The sequence below is a fragment of the Zonotrichia albicollis genome, chromosome 23, assembly GCF_047830755.1.
Source record: "Zonotrichia albicollis isolate bZonAlb1 chromosome 23, bZonAlb1.hap1, whole genome shotgun sequence".
Taxonomy (NCBI): Eukaryota; Metazoa; Chordata; class Aves; order Passeriformes; family Passerellidae; genus Zonotrichia; species Zonotrichia albicollis.
In genome coordinates this window covers 4,410,930-4,429,754 of record NC_133841.1, presented here as the reverse complement: position 1 = coordinate 4,429,754, position 18,825 = coordinate 4,410,930, and the positions used below count along the sequence as shown (strand labels likewise).

General features: G+C 45.5%; 1 protein-coding gene across 3 annotated transcripts; it reads left to right on the top strand.

Annotated features, from left to right (window-relative positions):
• The first annotated feature begins 217 nt into the window (after nt 1–217).
• Nucleotides 218–16,555, top strand: GOSR2 (golgi SNAP receptor complex member 2). Of its 3 annotated transcripts, none has more exons than XM_074557438.1 (6): nt 218–317; nt 2,789–2,853; nt 5,156–5,264; nt 7,233–7,365; nt 10,196–10,336; nt 13,826–16,555. In XM_074557438.1, exons 1-6 carry the CDS (start codon nt 289–291, stop codon nt 13,985–13,987), a joined length of 639 nt encoding a protein of 212 aa, XP_074413539.1. In that variant the 5' UTR covers nt 218–288; the 3' UTR covers nt 13,988–16,555. The 3 variants fall into 3 exon arrangements, with proteins under 3 accessions (XP_074413539.1, XP_074413540.1, XP_005496241.4); XM_005496184.4 differs by lacking the exon at nt 218–317 and adding an exon at nt 875–918; XM_074557439.1 differs by lacking the exon at nt 10,196–10,336.
• The last annotated feature ends 2,270 nt before the right edge of the window (nt 16,556–18,825 follow it).

Below are 18,825 nucleotides of genomic sequence, written 5' to 3'. Positions count from 1 at the left end.
CCGCCCGGTCCCTCCCGCCCTTCACGGCCCCGCCCGGTCCCTCACGGCCCCGCCCCGTCCCGCCAGGTCCCTCACCGCCCCGCCCGGCCCCGCCCGGTTCCTCCCACCCCTCACGGTCCCGACCCGCGCGCGCCACGCCGGTCCTGCAGCGCCCCCTGGCGGCCCCGCCTGGCGCTGCAGGGGCGGGAGCGCGGCCCGGGAGGAGGCGGAAGTGGAAACGGAAGCAGCGGGAGGCGGCGGGGCCGGAAGTGGCGGGAGGTGACGTGTGCGGAGCGGAGCCGGTGCGGGATGGAGGGGCTGTACCAGCAAACCAACAAGTGAGTGAGGGACTGAGGGGTGTGAGGGGTTGTACCGGCAAACCAACAAGTGTGTGAGGGGCTGTACCAGCGCACCAACAAGTGCGTGAAGGACTGGGGGGTGTGTGAGGGTCTGTATTAGTACACCAACAAATGCGTGAGGGACTGAGGGGGTTATGAGCTCTGTTGAGGGGGTTGTGAGGGGGCTGTACCAGCACACCAAGAAATGCGTGAGGGATTGAGGGGGGTGTGAGGGTTCGGGGGTGTGTGAGAGTTTGAGGGGGGGTGTGTGAGGGGCTATTCCAGCAACCCGACAAGTGAGTGAGGGTCTGAGGGATGTGTGTGAGGAATTGAGGGGTGCGTGAGGGCTGTACCAGACACCAACAAGTGCGTGAGTGGCTGAAGGAGGTGTGAGGAGGGCTCGGGGGGTGTGTGAGGGATTGAAGGGGGTGTGTGAGGGGCTGTACCGGCAAACCAGCAAGTGAGTGTGGGATTGAGGGGGGTGTGAGGGATTGCGGGGTGTGTGAGGGGCTGTACCAGCAAATTAACAAGTGCTTGAGGGACTGAGGGATGTGTGTGAGGGATTGAGGGGTGCGTGAAGGCTGTACCAGCAAACCAACAAGTGAGTGAGGGATTGAGGGGGGTGTGAGGGATTGAGGGGTGTGTGCGGGTTTGAGGGGGGTGTGTGAGGGGCTGTACCAGCAAACCAGCAAGTGAGTGAGAGATTGAGGGGGATATGAGGGATTGAGGACTGTGTGAAGGCTGTGCTAGCAACCCGACAAGTGCGTGAGGGACTGGGGAGTGCGTGAGGGGCTGTACCAGACACCAACAAGTGCATGAGGGACTAAGCGATGTGTGAGGGCTCGGGGGTTTTGTGAGGGATTGAGGAGTGCGTGAGGGGCTGTACTGGCAAACCAACAAATGCATGAGGAGTTGAGGGGTGTGTGAGGGATCGAGAGAGGTGCGTAGGGATTTAGGAGTGTCTGAGGGATTGAGGGGTGCGTGAGGGACTGAGAGGAGGGTGGAGGGCTCGGGGGGTGCATGAGGGAATAAAGGGTGTGTGAGGGAATGAGGGCTGTGTGAGAGCTCGGGGTGTGTGAGGGATTGAGGAACTGAGGGATGTGTGAGAGCTCGGGGTGTGTGAGGGATTGAGAGGGATGTGAGGGAATAAGGGCTGTGTGAGAGCTCGGGGTGTGTGAGGGATTGAGGGACTGAGGGATGTGTGAAGGATCGAGGGGTGTGAGGGACTGAATTGTGTGAGAGCTGTCCCGTCAAACCAGCATTTGTCTGGAGGATCGGGGGCAGACCCACAAACCAAGTGCATGAGGCGCCGGGCCGGGTGTGCGGGATCCCACACCGACACCCCACAGATCTCAGCTCCCTTAAAAAACGTTTCCCCATAAAAAACCCCATCCCGGCGGGGGCAGAACCGCGTGTGCCACGTCAGCCCCGCAGGCTCTGCCGGCCCGGAGCACCGGGAGCGGGGATTGCCGCCCATCGCTGCCGGTTTATTTAAAACATGCCCGTTTGTAAGGAATTTTGCAGCAGGGTTTGAGGGGCTGCAGCTGTTTAAATCATCCCTGGAGGTGTGGGGCTGCTTGAGGGTAAATCCCACATTTCACATGTCGGTCTGGAGAGGGAGGAGTTGTGTGGGAATTGCAAAATAAGGCAAAAAAAATCTTGTGGTTCTGTTGGTAATACTTGTGGAGTAACTCACAGGAAAGGGGCCAAAGGGCGCAGTTAAGCCAGTATTCCAAATTTCTGTGGTAATTTGCATTTTGTGGGGCTCTGTTAAGGGAGGTGGGATGGTAAGAGACTTGAATTGTGTTGAATCCTCATTTCTATGTCACTGAATAATGATACAGAGTGACCCTGCAGGGGAGAGCAGGACATCCTGCTGGAGATCTGGAAATGCAGGAATGTCACAGCAGCTGTTATGGATATGGGCACTGGTGTTGTCCTGTTCCCATTTCTGAGCTGCCTCATTTTGTGATCACTGAGTGGTTCAGGTTGGAAGGGACCTTAAAGCACATCTAGTTCCAGAATAATTTAACAACCATCAATAGTTTTTTTTCATTTATTTTTCTATGCCACTGCTTGTCCAGCCACAATATTTTTTTCTTATAATTACAAGCTTTTAATTTCAGTTGATGAAATTCACACGCTGTGAGACCGTGAAAATCATTCCCACTGTCATCTCCAGACTGAGCTGAACAGCTGTTTCTTGTGTTTTTCATAACCTTCACCTTGATTTCTGTTTTTAAATAAAGTTACTTTGTAGGTGCATATGAGGTGAGAGCACAGCTTGCTTCCTGCTGAGGACCTGGGTTGGTGGTCAGGGCTGGGCTGTCTGCTCTGACACTGTGTTGCTGATTCCTGTGCTCTTCTAAAAAGTGCATTTCAGTAAAAGAAGCTGAAAAGTGAGGTGCTGAGAAATAATTTTGTGTTTGTTAGCTTATTTTTCTGTTCATTTTCTCTTTATGTCCTGACAGGCAGGTCCATGAGGTCCAGTCTTACATGGGGCACCTGGAGACTTCAGACAAAGAGTCAGTGCACTGTAAGTGATGAGTGGGGTTGATTTAGTTTGCATTTTTAACCTTGTGTGCCTTCTCATTAAATTTACAGTTATTATTGGAACAAATTTAGCTCCTGAGCCACTGTGATCCGCTGCTGAGACACATCACCAATTCAGAATGCATTGAAATCGTGTTGCTGTTTAACTTCAGTAAGGTGATATTTTTTATGAGGACAGAGCAGAAAAGACAGGACAAGAATTTGCTCCATCTTCCTGTTATAATCCTTTGCTGTGGGTGCTTCTTTAATCTTGTGGTAGAATGCCAGATTTTAGGTGCTGTTAGATTTTGGAGCTCATGGTCAGGGTGTCTGTGCAGCCTTCAGAATAAACAGATCAAAACCCCCACAGTGATGCTCTCATGGAGGTTTTTGAACACCTGGAGTTCTTGGTGTGGACAGAGCTGCAGACTGAGAGCATCTCTGGGCTGGTTTGTCAGAAAGCTGAGCCTGCCCTGCTGTGCTGTCGTTCCCTCAGCATCCACCACCTGGAAGCTTTCCCCTAAAGGTGCTCAGTGCAGTTTTGGGGAAAATGCTGTGATTTTGTGTGGAGGATGCTCCATCAGAGTCAGAACCTGTGATTCCACCTGCTCATGGGAACTGTGTAGAACCATTGGCTCTGAAATTGCCTCAGTAAATTGGACTATAACCCTGTGCTCATAAATGACTGCAATCATGAGATGCTCTGATATGTGTGGCAGGACTTTTTACCCCAGTGCACAACTGGCACATGAATTTTGGACCTGTGTTTGAGCTCTTAATTCCTGCATGAGTCACTAATGATGGATTCATCAGAACTTCTGAGGTGAAAGGACACTGCATGGGCTGGATGCATTTCTGCACATGTTCACTGATTCTCTTACCTTAAACACATCTGTGAAACATGACTGGGCTCTAGGAAGGGTTGTGATAAATTTTTCTATCAAAAAATAGCAGTTACTAATAGAATTAGTAATTATATTTATTACATATATATTTTTCTTCACCTTTTCCTCTCTTTCCTCCTCCTCCTCCTCCTCCTCCTTCTCCTTATAATTATTATATTATATATTATATATTATAATATAATAGATCATATAATAATATATAGTATAATGTAATGTAATGTGATACGATATAATATAATATGATATGATATAATATAATATAACATAACATAATATAATATAACATAACCTAATATAACGTAACATAACACAACACAATATAACACATATAATGTATATTATATTATATTATATTATATTATATTATATTATATTATATTATATTATATTATATTATATTATATTAATTTATTCCAAAAAATAGAATTACTAATTCTGGTTTTTGTGGTGTTTGTACTACTCTTTCTGCAATGCCAGACTTCCCAGACTGCTGTTCACTGGGGATGATTTTAAAAATCCTGAAAATTAGTATAATTTGCCATTTTGTTTCTTTTACTTGAGGCCATTTCAAGAGGTAGGATTATGTAGTTTACAGTCAGTTCACCAGTTTACATAGTTAATGAATGAATAAATATATGTATCTATTTCTCTATAAAGTTACTAGTGTGTATTTCAGAATTTATGGAAAACAGGATTATCCATGGTTGAAGAGCAGGAATAGGGAGCAGGAAATTAAACTTTCCAACTTTGAGCACAGATATTCCCTTCCTGCTCAGAAAAATGTGCAGTGATGTAGTTTGGTCTGACAAACCAGAGTCTGTCAGCTCTCCTGTGTTGAATTCAGCTGCAGTAAATGATGGGGAGCTGGATTAGCACAATTTCATTGATTTATCTCAGGATGTGAGTCAGTCACTGCCTGGCTGTGTGAGATGCAAAGATGGGGTTGTTTGTGCTCTTTGCTTCTCTGGGTGCTGCTGGGAGTGGTTTTCTGGGTTTTCCTGCTGTGTGGAGTAGTTGGCAGGTGGTTGTTGATGCTTCTGTGTTCTTGTGGCAGCAAACCCTGCTGAGGGAGCAGGAAGGGGCTGCAGGGGGAATGTGTGGGCTTGAAATCCTAATTCTGGTGGGGAAAGAGGCTCAGATGGCTGGAACAAGCAGGGGCTTTCCTAGCTGCCTTCTCAGAGGAGGAGGGAAAGGTGAGAGTGTCAAATTACTGAGCTAAAGAAGTGACATTTCATTGTATTTATAGTTCTCAGTCACCTGATTATTTTCATCCATACATAATTAAATTTTAATTTTGAATCTATCAGTTTTTACATATTGCTTTGAATGCCTTTGAGCATTTGCCTTTATCAGATTGCTGTTGTCTAATTCAAGTGAAATCCTGTTTTTATTTCCTTGCAGTGGTAGAGAATGAGATTCAGGCAAGAATAGACAACATATTCAGCAACCTGGAACGTCTGGAAATCCTGTCCAGCAAAGAACCTCCCAACAAGAGGCAGAGTGCCAAACTGTGAGTTCACTCCTTTGCTGTGATTGTGCAGGGGAGTCTTTGTAATTATTTTAATTAAATTTACTGAAGCCCTTTGCTTTTGATTTGTGTGAAGTCTTTATACCTTGCATAACTCATCTCTGTGCTCTACTGTAGAAAAATTGAGGCACAGAGGAAAAATCACTTTTCTGCATTTAACCCCAGGATCATGAGAATCATTAAAGCTGGAAAAGCCCTCAAAGATCATCAAGTCCAGACTGGTGCAGCTGGATTCATGGCTCTGTTCTCAGAATATGCACTTGGATGTTCTCTCTGTCCCTTGCTTTTAATGGCATTTTGGAGGTAGAGAGTGAAATTCCTTCATTTGGTGCCATTTTCCAAGCTGTTGGTGACTGAAATAAAGAGATTTCTAAAGTGAGCAATGGTTTGGGCAGGAGGTTGCACCACAGACATCAGGACTTGCTGTTCTTAATTAATTCTGTGACTCAGTTATTAATATTTAGTCCAGAAAAGCCTTTGTAGTAGTAGGAGTGAATTTCATGTCACCTGTATCAAAGAAAGGGGCCAGTATCTGAAATAGTAATTGATTTCTTTATAGAATCCTGGAATGGTTTGGGTTGGAAGGGGCCTTAAAGATAATTTCCAACCCCTGCCATGGGCAAGGACACCTTCCACTAGAGCATGATAGTCTGGTCATCATTAAAATTTACCAATCAATCATTAAATTTTATCAATCATTTAATCAGGGCCAGTGGACTTCTGGACATGATTTGTTTCAGCCCAGTGGAGATATCTGAGGTGTTTCCTGTATTACCCACTGACTTTGGAGCTCCTTTTAATAAAACCTCAAACTTCAGAACATGGTGCTAATTAAGGAAACTGGAAAGCATCATCTTTTATATGAAAGGGAAGGGTCATAAAATAGAACCTGTACAAATCCTGCCATCTTCCCAAATCTCTGTTAAATGAGAAATGGATACAGTTCTACAACACCTGAAGAGACAATCCATGGGATAGGATGTCCAAGACAGCTCAGGAGTTCTGCTTCACGTTCTGTCATTAGCCTGGAGCCTAAATAATTGATTAAAATGAATAATCACCTGTGCAGTAATCACCTGTGTAGTAGAAAAATGAGACAGGGAGGATGCAGGTGTGAAATTTCAGCCTAGTGTTGGATGTCCTGCATCTTGTAGAGAAGTGGAACCCACCATTCCTTGTTATTCATGGCTGTTAATTTACAGTGCTCCTTTGCTGGTACAAAAAGCACCAGAAAAATCAGAGTCTTCAGAAAAGAAGATTGCCAGCTGGGGGCTACGTACAAATCACAAAACAGGAAGGAACTGCTGTGGAATGTGCTTTGAGCTGTTGGATTTTCCAGCATCAGTCTCATTACATGGTTATGACAATCAGCTCACATCCCAGACAGCAGACAAAGAACTTCATGTTACAACTCACTTTAAAACTGTTTTGACCAATAACTCAAAGCAAAAGCTATTGACAGTAATTCTGTCCAACCACTATAAGCACACATACCTGTGATTAAAACAATGCTTGCACATTTTGAGCACAATGCCTGTGTGTAAGCCTTAAAACACAATGCACAGAGCTCCATTATTAAGCTTAAAACTTCCTTATATCTCACTAGATAAACTTTTCTGTGAGTTTTGTGGCACTGCTTTGTTTTGGGATGTGTTTGCCAGATTTGGGCATTTTTAATGCCATAAATCCCAGATTTGGTCAGGATTCTGTCACACCTGCAGCTCCATGGTGTGGCAGGCAGTGCAAGCTTAGGGAGTTATTCTAGACAAGCATTAATACACAGACCATTCTTCTATTTGTCCTTTTCTACTTTTTACACAATTTTTCTGCTGACCTATTTCATGGCTACTGCTTAGCTCTAATCACAGTTCTGCTGTATCTGAGGCCTGCCTCTTGCAGCTTTCCCAAACCCCTCTGATTTTTTGGTTTTGTGCTGCTGCTCCTTTGCAGGCGAGTGGACCAGCTGAAATACGACGTGCAGCACCTGCAGACAGCCCTGAGGAACTTCCAGCACCGCCGGTACCTGCGGGAGCAGCAGGAGAGGCAGCGGGAGGAGCTGCTGGCCCGCACCTTCACCACCAACGTAAATATCCCTGCTGGGGCTCTCGGTGCTCCAGCAGCTCAAATCCAGCAGGGGGAGGCAGGGAGATTGTAAACAGGATTGTTGGGAGCTGCTGGGAGTGTGGGTAAAGGTGGAGAGGAATCAAAATATGTGGAGAGCTCTCTGAGGAAAAGCTGGGCTCATAAGGTAACAGGAAAAGGCTCCAGAAGCTGCTGCTCCTCTTTTATCCAGTGCAATCCACCTGCAGCTGTAAAAGGCTCAGTGAGGTAGGTACCAAAGTGTACCTACCTAATTTGTCTGTCAAATGTTTGCCAGATTCTGAGATCTGTAGAAAGCCTCCCTCCAGCAGGGGGGAGGCAGGGAGTGTGTAAACAGCATTGTTGGAAGCTGCTGGGAGTGTGAGTAAAGGCAGAGAGGAATCAAAATATGTGGAGAGCTCTCTGAGGAAAAGCTGGGCTCTTAAGGTAAAAGTGCTCCAGAAGCTGCTGCTCCTGTTTTATCCAGTGCAGTTCCACCTGGATTTACATAGAAATTGTAGAAAAGCTGGGCTCTTAAAGTAACAGGAAAAGGCTCCAGAAGCTGCTGCTCCTGTTTTATCCAGTGCAGTTGTAAAAGGGTCAGTGAGGTAGGTACCAAAGTGTACAGGATTTTTGTCAAATGTTTGCCAGATCCTGAGATCTGTGGAAAGCCTCCCTCCAGCAGGGGGGAGACAGGGATTGTGTAAACAGCATTGTTGGGAGCTGCTGGGAGTGTGAGTAAAGGTGGAGAGGAATCAAAATATGTGGGGTGAAAGTACAGCTCTCATGAGGAAAAGCAGGGCTCTTAAGGTAACAGGAAAAGGCTCCTGGTTTATCCAGTGCAATCCACCTGGATTTACACAGCAGTTAAAAAGGTCAGTGAGGTAGGTACCAAAGTGTACATTTTACTTGGATTTTTGTCAAATGTTTGCCAGATTCTAAAATCTGTGAAAAGCCTGGGTGTTACACCCTGCTGGCAGCAGGTGTCAGCAAACTTCAGTGTAGCCAAACAGATCACACAGCTAGGACAAGGCCCTTGGTTTTTGCCTATAAATGAGTAAAAAGTTGGTAATAACATGAATGTGGTCCAGCTGTTCTTAGTTCCTCCATTGGGAAGTCCTCCCAGTGCAAATTTCTGGGGGAATTTACTCTGAATAATGTAGGCTTCACTTTTCTGCAACTGAAAAGTTAGTCTTGGGTTTTATTGGTTTTTTAAAAATTTTGTTTATTTGTTTTTGTTAAGTTTTTGTTTTGTTTTGATTTTTTGTTTTTTAATGCTATTTTTACATTTTTGTTTGATTTCCCTCTTTATTTCCCTTCTTTGTTAAAGGCATCTCACCTAATATTTTGTCAATCATTGTCAGGACAAGAAAAAAAGAATGTGAGCAATCCTAATTAACTGAGATTTGGGCATTTCAATGCATTTCTCAAAGCCTGCCACAAAGATAATGTCTGGTATTTTGTTGGCTATTTCAAAATTGTAAACAAGGCTTGAAGGAAACACTGCAATTTGTGTTTTTAAATATTGTGGTGTTTCTCTGCAAGTAGGGACAAGTTTTCCTACAGGAAAATTTGCTGTTCAGAAACAAAAAGTTCAGAAACAACAGGCTTACAGATATAAAATATAGAGCAGATGAGTTATTTTCTCCTTCAGATATTGAAAGGTATAGTGGATGAAAAAAAATACACAATTACTTTGTATTTCTTTTTAGTTTGCTACAAAAATGTGGCTTTAAAATGATACTTTAATAGGGAAATGATAATTTATTTATCAGTTATCAGCCTCTCTTGGTTACATTTTTCCACAGTTCGTATTCATATAGTCAGCTGAGTTTGTGAGTAAATCACTGGAAAATCCAGAAAACCTTTTGGAACACAGCTGTAGCAGTGTTCTGAACAGTTTGCTCAATTCAAGAGTTAAAAATTGTATTTATCTTTAAAGCCTTTCCTTGTACCTGGAGAAAATCACAGCAAAACAGAGCTCTGGTGCCATTCCATGCCTTTGTGGGGCGTCACAAATCTACTTCTCTATTTTTATTGCTGCTTATAGTGGATAAAAAAAGCCTTGCACAGAAATGAAATCTGCTGGTTTGAAGGTTGGTAAATATCTGGAATAAGAGCCATTCACATGGAAATCCAGGTGCTTCTGCTCAGACAATTGACCTGACTGTGAATTCTGCCTTTGGCTGGTTCTTGTTCTGATGCCATCCCTGCCTTCCTGTGCAGTCCAGATTAGAGTTTTACCCTGTTATTTTCATTTCAAGATTTCCAGTTCCTACATGAGTGATTGCATGTTTTCTGGAAAAAAACCCATGAAAAATACTAATTTTTAATATATTTTTTAAATAGGGCCCTGGGTGATGAGTGAGACAGAGCTCAGGGAACCAAGCCCATGTCTGTTTGCCCTCACTGCCAAAAATTTGTTTAGAATGTCATCTCCAAACATTTTTTCATTTTTGTTGCTCAGAAATGTGGTGTCAAATCTTTCACTTGCAGTGATCAATGACTAAACACCTTCTTGGTGTTTAACACCTCCTGTTAGCTTTGATGTTCTCTCCTGCAATACCCTTTCCTACTGAGAGTATAAAAATTCTCTGCTTTTGCTCTTTTTTATCCTTGAGATCTCATTACAGTTGAGCAGCTGCTCAGCTTTGCCTTTTGGCTTCCTCCCTATCTTCTCTAAATGACTTTTTTCACTCAAATATCAATGTTGTATTTAAAATCATTATGAAAAAAATAATGTAAGCACAATGCTGGCAGTCCTGTTGGGTTCTGGCTGTGTGCTTTTTGTGTTTCTGAGTGAGCAGGTAACCGAGTCCCTGCTTTCCCCACAGGACTCTGACACCACCATCCCGATCGACGAAACCTTGCAGTTTACTGAATCCCTGCAGAGTGCCCACCGAGGCATGGATGAGCTTATTGGCAGTGGCACCAACATCCTGGCTGGGCTGAGAGACCAGAGAGTCACTTTAAAGGTGGGGGCATCATTTTTTACCACAAAAACCCCACATTTTTCTGTCTTCATGTTGATCAGGCTAAGTAAAATCAATATATGTGTTGTTTCGGTACATTGCTCCGAGCTGAGGATGCTGGAAAAGCCCAAATTTCATTTAAACAACTTGAAATCTTTACATTTTACCATCCTGTTAGGAATAGCTTTAGGATCTCTTGGGGCTGGCTGGCCTTCACCTGCAGGGCAGCATCTGGAGTGCTGAATGTTTATTTTTTTGGTTGATTGTTGTTTGTTCAGGTTCAGGAGGGGCAGTAAGTGGCTGGCAGGGAGATGCTGGTTCAGATTAGCATCACTCAGAGCAGCCACAAAGCTGCTCTAGAGCACCTGTGATTAAGGTTAGTAATGAAGATATTGCACCTCAACAATCCATCCCTCCCTGCTGAAAACAGCTGCATTTCTACAAGACAAATATTTGCCTTTTATTTTACAGACTGTTCAAAGTGATGGTCAATTCTGAGTGAGAAACTCAAGGATACAAAAAACTTTTTAATAAGAAGTGTGTGGGGAGAAACTGGACTTGTGAAAAATGTAGGGAAATGCCTGCTGTGTTCATCTTCTGATGGGGATAACTGCTGTTCTCAGTTTTGTGATACTGCTTTATTTTGGGATGTATTTGCCAGATTTAGGTATTTTAATGCCATAAATCCCAGGTTTGGTCAGGTCTGTCACACCTGCAGCTCCGTGGTGTGAGCAGTGCAAGCCTGGTGTGCCCCTGGGGAGCTGAGCTGGGTTCCAGGCTGCCTGGTGTTCCCTGAGCCCTGCACAGAACCAGCCCAGCCCCAAACTGGGGCTGCAGCTCCTCCTCTGCTCCCTACTCCGGTGTGACCCAGCCCTGCACCCACAGATCTTACACAGAAACATTAAAGCAGAGTTTGAAGCTGAGTTCTTTCCAAGATGAGTTTTAGCTTCTGGTTCAGGTCACTTGTTCACTGACCTGGTGAGTATGGATTTGTTTTAAGACAAGGTTCATTGCTAGAAAAACCTTGAAGAAAACTCAGTGTTCATGGCAGAGGAATGGTGCTGCTGAGCAGTCTGGTCACAGGAGTAGTGGGGAGAGGGAGAGGTTCTGCTGCCAGCTTATTAGGAAAAGGCTGGAAGGACTCATATTAGTGCCTGGAGAAGATTTGGATTGTGAATGCTTTTTGGAAAGAGCACTTTGCTTGAAGTCCCTGCATCCCTGAGAGGATTGTAGATATTTGTCTACCCTGTTGAGCCCTGGGCTGCTGCACAGGGAATTGGAGTTGATTCTCCAAGCTGGGAAATCACTGATCCAAGGTAATCTCTCATGAGGGACTGGGAGAAGCACATGGATTCTGGAGGGTTCCTGAGAGAGGAAGGTGCATCCACCACAGGAGAGCTCCCAGGTGCCCTGCAGGGATGGGGGAATGCTGTTTCTTGTGGCAGCACCAGTCCTGTGTGGCTGCTTTTGCTGGCTGGCAGTGACTGCCTGGTTCCTGCTGACTCTCCCTGGGCCTCCTGGCTCTTCTCCAGCCTTTGCTCTGGGCAGGGAGTTGTTGTGTGTCTGTCCATGGCTGCTGGCACACACAGGCTGTGCTTTCAGGGCCATCACATTCCTGAGTGTTCTCCCTTGCAGGTGAGGAAATGTTTGTTCATGTTAACTCAGCTTTTCTTGCACTGACACAGATTTTGTTGCCTGAGAACATCTGGCAGAGCAGCTGGTGTGGAGACAGCTTGCAAAGAGAAATGAGTTAATGTGGAATCATGGAACATCCCATGTTGGAAGGGCCTCCCAAGGATGATCCAGTCCAACTCCTGGCCCTGCAGACACCCCAGCAATCCCACCCTGTGCATCCCTGGGAGTGTTGTCCAAGTGCTTCTGGAGCTCTGGCAGCCACTGCAGGAAGATTCTTTTCCTGATACCCCACCCAACCCTTTCCATGCCCAGCTCCACCCATCCCCTGGCTCCTCTCCCTGTCCCAGAGCAGAGATTGGAGCTGCAGCCCCACTGAGCTCTGCCCTCAGCTGCTCCTCCTATGACTCCTCCAAACCTTTCCCCACCCTCATGTCCCTCCTTTGCACACTAATAGCTTTATTCTCTGTAATTTTTGTATATTGGGTATAAATAGGTATGGAATGATTATTCCAAGATTGTCCCTTTAACTGATCCAGTTGTGCAATTCCACTGTTTCATGACTGCAGGAATTGAAGAATTTTCCCTTTCTGTTGTTTTGCTTTCATTTTAAAGTTTCATATTTGGTTTTTGTTCATCCAGCAAGGTTTGGTTTTGTTCTGAAGGGGGTTAATAGGAGCTGTGGGAACTGGAGAAAACTGATTATGTGGGACTGGCAGAGACACAACCCAACTTCAGTGAAGGGCCTGAACTGCCTGGAACACAAGGCACTGCTGCTGTAGTTTGGCAAATCTGTGTTTTATGCACTGAGAAACTTCTGCATGTGGGTCTGCTCTTACTCCTCCTGAAGGAGTGCATTTTTCTGAGCCACTTTTTATCTTGTCTCAGTCCAGACAGATTGTTTTGTGTCTTTAACCACATTCCTGTTCATGTGTGTGAATTAATTAGTCCAAACATCCAGTTGTTTTCTGTGGTGTTTGTGAGATCCCCGGGACAAGGTGAGAGATGAGAATCTGACTCCCAAGTTCTCAGAAGGCTGATTTATTATTTTATGATATTATATTAAAGAATGTTATACTAAAACTATATTAAAGAAGGAGAAAGGATACATCAGGAGGCTTAACAAAAATTAATAATTAAACCTGTGACTCCTCAGAGCCTTGACAGAGCTAGACCATGATTGGTCATTAAATTTTAAAAAATCACATGCTGGGTAAACTATCTCCAAATCACATTCCATAGCAGCAAAACTGAAGCTGAAGCTTCCCAGGAGAAGAAATCCTGGTGAAGGGATTTCTCAGAAAATATCACAGTGACAGTTTCCAGGGTCCCATGGCCACCTCCTGTGGAATGGTAGGGATGGTTGGCTGAGAGAAGTTCAAACCCATCTGTGATGGTGTTCACAGGGGTTTGAGGATGAGGGAAGAGATGAGGATCTGGCTCCATGTTTCAGAAGGTTTGATTTATTATTTTATGATATATATTATATTAAAGCTATAGTAAAAGAATAGAAGAAAGAATTTCATCAGAAGGCTGGCTAAGAATAGAATAAAAAAGAATGATAACAAAGGCTTGTGGCTCCGAGCCAGCTGACTGTGGTTGGCCATTAATTAGAAACAACCACATGAGACCAATCCCAGATGCCCCTGTTGCATTCCACAGCAGCAGATAACCATTGTTTGCATTTTGTTCCTGAGGCCTTTCAGCTTCTCGGGAGGAAAAATCCTAAGGAAAGGATTTTTCATAAAAGATGTCTGTGACACCCATCACTCATCCCCCATGAAGAAACACTCTTGCACAGTGAACAAGAAGTCTCAGAGCACGAGGGTGATCGTGTCTTTGCTGTTTTGTTGTCCTCAGGGCACCCACAAGAAGATCCTGGACGTTGCCAACATGCTGGGGCTGTCCAACACGGTGATGCGGCTGATCGAGAAGCGCGCCTTCCAGGACAAGTTCCTCATGCTGGGGGGCATGGCTGTCACCTGCCTCATCATGTTCCTTGTTGTGCAGTACCTGACATGAGCTGCTGGCCTCCTGCAAGAGGACTGACTGCCTCCAGAACTGAATTTCCTCTGGGTGCTGCTTTGGATGAGCCCTTCCCGTGGACTTCAGAGTTTACAAATCCCGCTGGGACAGCGTCACGTGGAAGGCACGTTGGGAAATGGATGTGTCAGGAAATGGGACACTGTGCTTGAGAATGGCCCTGTGAAAATAACCCCTGGCCTTTACTGCTCTCCCCTCAAGCCTGCAGGTTAATAGGAAGCAGAAGTGAACGTTGTGCCCAGCTGTAGCAAGGCAGGAATGTCCCTGTGGGCACACAGGGATGGGAGGATGCAGAGGCACAGCCTAGGATGCTGCCAGTCTTTCTGACCTGACCCCCTGCATTTTGCAGTGCAAGAATGGCACAGAGAGTTTCAGTGTTCATGGGTCTGAGTGTGCAAAAAGAGCTGGGAAGTGAAGGGCTCCCATCTGCTTGGAGGAGGATGTGTGGGGAAGATTCTTAGAACGGTTATAACCTCAGTTAACTTCACACACAGTATCACCCAGCACACATCTCTCTGGTTTAGGCTGAAATGCTGCTCTGCTCCTCTGAGGGATGTTCTGGTGCCTCTCTCTGCCACTCTCCCTCCTGCTTCCTCTGGGATGCACATCAGGCCTGTGGCATCTCCCTGGGCCTCCTGCCAAATGCAGCCTCCAAAACTGAGATTGTTAATGCTGCAGCACAGAGCTTTGGGGAGCTGTGTTCATTTCCTGAGGTGCAGGTTGGGTTTGGGGCTCTGGAGCTGGAACTTCTGAGTGGATGGAGCAGGTGAGTCCCCCTGTACTCCCTGGAGGTGTGGGATTGTTCAGAGCTGGAGCAGGTTCTGCACACCAGAGGAATGGTGGGATCAGCACAACAGGCCCTGGCACTGAACATCAGCTTGGTCAGGAGAGTTTCCTCAAGTCTGTGCCTTGGCATGGAGAATCCCCACCCTTGGCAAGGGCATTCCTGTGCTGCCCTTTGCACCTGTGGAGTTCCTGTGAGGGACACTCAGCTGTGTCACCTCCTGGGGGTGGTGCTGGCTCACACTCATCCCTTTGGGCTCATTCCCTGGCCCAGTGAAACACTGGAGCTGTGAGATCCTGGCACTGCTTCCCCTGCAGCCTGGGGGGGTGTGATGGAGGTGGCATTTTGGGATCATCATTTCAATCACCCTGCAGATCCATTCCCATCCCCATGTGTGACAATTCTGGAGCGTTCCCTGGTGTCTGACAGTGGCACAGATGGGTCATACAGAGATGATGCTGGCAATTCCTTCCCTCTTTCCTGTCTGGAATGGTTGTGGGTCTCTGAATTAATAAGTAATCACAAACTCTACATTCTGCTGACTGCACCGAGCTTTGCTTTTATTATGTGTTGCAAACTGAGAGAAAGGGTTTTAATAACTGAAAAAAGTGTTAGAATGAATTTTAGGGACTGTGGGCCATGGGACAGGGCCATGCTGGTGAGCAGAGCTGAGTGACCAGTGGCCCCTGTTCATGGGCTTCTCCATGTGTTTGATACTTTCCTGCTATTTCTCCAAGTGTTTCCTGCTCTTGGAGTTCCCCATCTGTCCAGGTTTTCCAAGGAAATACTGCAGCAAAGCAAGCATGGAGCTGGTTTTCATTTGAGCCCAAGGAATTAAGGAATGAAAAGGAAAAGAGGCAATCTGCAGTGATGGAGCATCTGTCTAGCTGTGTAACAGAAATCATAAATCCAAATTTGCCTGAAATTTATTTTGGATATGAAATCTGATGGATTCAGCCCTTGAGAGGGCAGCTGAGCACTTGCAGGGGGTCCCTGGGAAATGTCAATTCTGATGAACTGATGTGGTTCCACTGGATTTTAGTGTTGGGGTTTAAGGGTCCCTGAGAAATCTCAGTACTGATAAACTGATGCAGCTCCACTGGATTTTCCAGTGTGGGGGTTTAAGGCTGTCACTGTTTGAAGTTTCAGGGTTTGTCTTTCATCAAGGTGGGACTCTGGCCAATCTCTCTCCTTTTGGGCTATGGTAGGAGCCATAAAATACTTGGAACTGGATTTTTCTTCTGTTTCTGAGCCTAGCTTGCCATTTTAATAGATATTTTCCTGTTGATTTATTTTGCCTCTGGACTCTTGTCCCTGCACAGATTTCCTCTTGGTAGGCCAAGTGTCCTTGCTACCCATGACACCCAAAGGTGACACTTGGGGCTTGAAGGAACCACCTAAGCTGGATGTGGGGACATGTGACATCAGAAATGTTTGTGGTGTCTGTAAATCCAAAGAGATTCCAAGGAAATCTCAGGTGGATTGTGTGAAACCCAAAAACCCCATGGCAGTGGGACAGGGGTGCTTCCTTCAAGCCCCACATTTCCCCTTTGGCTGCCGTGGGACTGAGCTGGAGCCCTGCTGGGGTTGTGGCCGTGCCAGAGGAAATGAGCTGGAGGCTTTGCTGCTGCAGCTTGGTGGTGTTTCCTTCCTCAGCAAACACCTCACTCACTTCTGCTTCCAAACTGTGGCACGAGTCCAGCTCTGGGGTGAGCTGGTCTCAGGAGGGGACTGTGGGAATTCACTTGCCTCTGGAATAAAACCTTTTATTTTACCAGTATTTTATACATAAAGGAACGAGGGTGGGACGTGATTCATGTGATGTTCTGTGAATAAAGATTTTTTTCAACCAAAATAAAGATTTTTTTTTTTACCTTAACCAACATATTGGGGCCAAAATAAACAAGCAGGTTCACTGAAACCTGGTTCACTGTGGATAGAAGAGGGGGCCATGGGGGTGCTGTGGGGGGCTCCCCTTTGGGTCAGTAGGAAATGATCCCACTGACTGGGGCTGGAAGGAGCAGGAGCCTGTGCTGGGTGGGAAAAAGGCAATCACTTGTTTTTAAAATTGTAGAAGTTTAATAACAATGAAATGGATATAAAATATAATACAATTAGAGTAATAATAATTTGGACAATTTGGATTAGGACAATATGAGACAATAGAAACAAAGAGTTAGGGAAAGTCCAGGTACCTGTTTTTGGGCAAAATAAGCCCAAAAAAGAACCCATGTTAACAGAGGATTAACCCTTAAAAGCAACAGCCTGTTGCATATTCATACATCTCATCCATGATGCAGAAATTCCATTCAAACACAGGATTCTGTCTGGGCAGTGTCAACTTCTTCCTCTGAATCCTAACAAGAAGTTTTCTGATAAGAGAGCAATAAATTCTTTTTCTCTGAAAGATTCAGGTGTCCTGTGGCTGCTATCTCACTGTGAGTCCCTTCTTTAAAATAAGTATCCTATACAGCATAGTTTCTATTTTAACATTTTTTTTATAACCTAAAACTATATTTAACACACTATTAAGAGAATTAATACACCATCCCTTTCTAGCACAACACATATAATATTCATTTTAATATTTGCAAAAAGCCAATCATAAAATACCCATTTTTCCCACTGCGCCTCACTGGTCAGACGGGTGGGATGTGGGATGTTCCAGGTGGGACAGCCCCAGAGCTGGTGGTGAAAGGGAGCTGGAAATGGGTGGGTGATGTCCTTTCCACCTGCAGTGATGCAGGTGAGGGGCTGCTAATTAGGGGAAGTGAAGGAAGAGCTTGGAGAGCAAAACGTGGCTGTTGATAAAGAGATTGTGGATTTAAAATGTGAGATCAAGGGGTTGGATCATTTCCCTCTTGCTCTTCAGTTCTGTTTTGAAGTAATTCCAATCCCCACAGCTACAAAACACTTATTAAATCAGAAAATACCAGCAAAAAATGCAGCAAGCTGTCAGTGCTGTGTGCGTGAGCTCGATGCAGAGGGATGGGATGGGGCTGCCCTGAGTCTGTCAGGGTGGGCCCTGAGGGGCTTTGATGCCCTGAGCAGCAGCTGGAAATGGGACTGAAGCTCCAGGAGTGTGTGAGAGCGGGACTGGACCTGTGGAATAAATCCAGGGAAGGTTTTATGCCCTGGTTTCACCCGGGATTGAGTTAATTTCCTCCCCAGCAGCTGTTCCCAGGGCTGTGTTTGGGATTCAGTATGGGAGTAATGTTGATAACACAGTAATGTTGATAACACAGATGGTTTGTGTTTAAATTAAGGACTTTTCAGTTTCCCAGGCTCTGCCAGTGAGCAGAGGCCGAAGAATCTGGCACAGAGCCGAGCCAGGACAGGTGACCTGAACTGGCCAGAGGGATATTCCACACCACAGAGAGTCGTTCTGAGTGTATAAAACCTGGGAATGATGGCCTAGAACGGGTCAGAGGGTGCTGAACAACTCTACTGGTGCCAGCACTTGTCTGTCTGGGGTTTTATGTCTCCCCCTGTCATTATTTTTTTTATTATTGTTAATTATATCTAACTTTGTTTCAATTATTAAACTGGTCTTATCTCATCCCCCGAGTTTTACTTTTTCCCCCCCAATTCCCCCATCTCCATGTGGGGGGCAGTGAGCTGTGATGTTTAGTTGCTGGCTGGGGTTAAATCTGAGAGGGAAATGTTTTTAAAAAAACGAAACCAGTGAGTATTTGAGCACTTAAAACCAGTGAAATGAGGGTAAGGTATGTGTAGAATAGAGGGGCAGATAAGTGATAAGAGATGATGATTGGGTGGGACAGAATTAATTTAGAAGGAAGATAGTGTAGGTAAGCACCAGAGGATGTTTGTACTTGGCCCAAAGCCTGCTCTGTGTCTGCCTCTCCCTGTTCACCCTTCCCCAGGTTAACCCTGCAATGTCTGAGCTCAAGGAGATGTGTTAAAAATCAACCTCCTCTAGAAGCCCATGGTGACACTGCCCAGGGCTGGAATTCTCAGCTGGAGGAGGAAAATATCCATTCCCAGGCCATAAAAGGGAAGGGGTTGGGGGTAA

Bases quoted from the DNA above. Each gene is read 5' to 3' on its own strand.
- GOSR2 (XM_074557438.1), top strand. From the start codon at position 289: ATGGAGGGGCTGTACCAGCAAACCAACAA. The intron at 318-2,788 runs GTGAGTGAGGGA...ATGTCCTGACAG, and splicing joins CTGTACCAGCAAACCAACAA to GCAGGTCCATGAGGTCCAGT. The intron at 7,366-10,195 runs GTAAATATCCCT...CTTTCCCCACAG, and splicing joins CCCGCACCTTCACCACCAAC to GACTCTGACACCACCATCCC.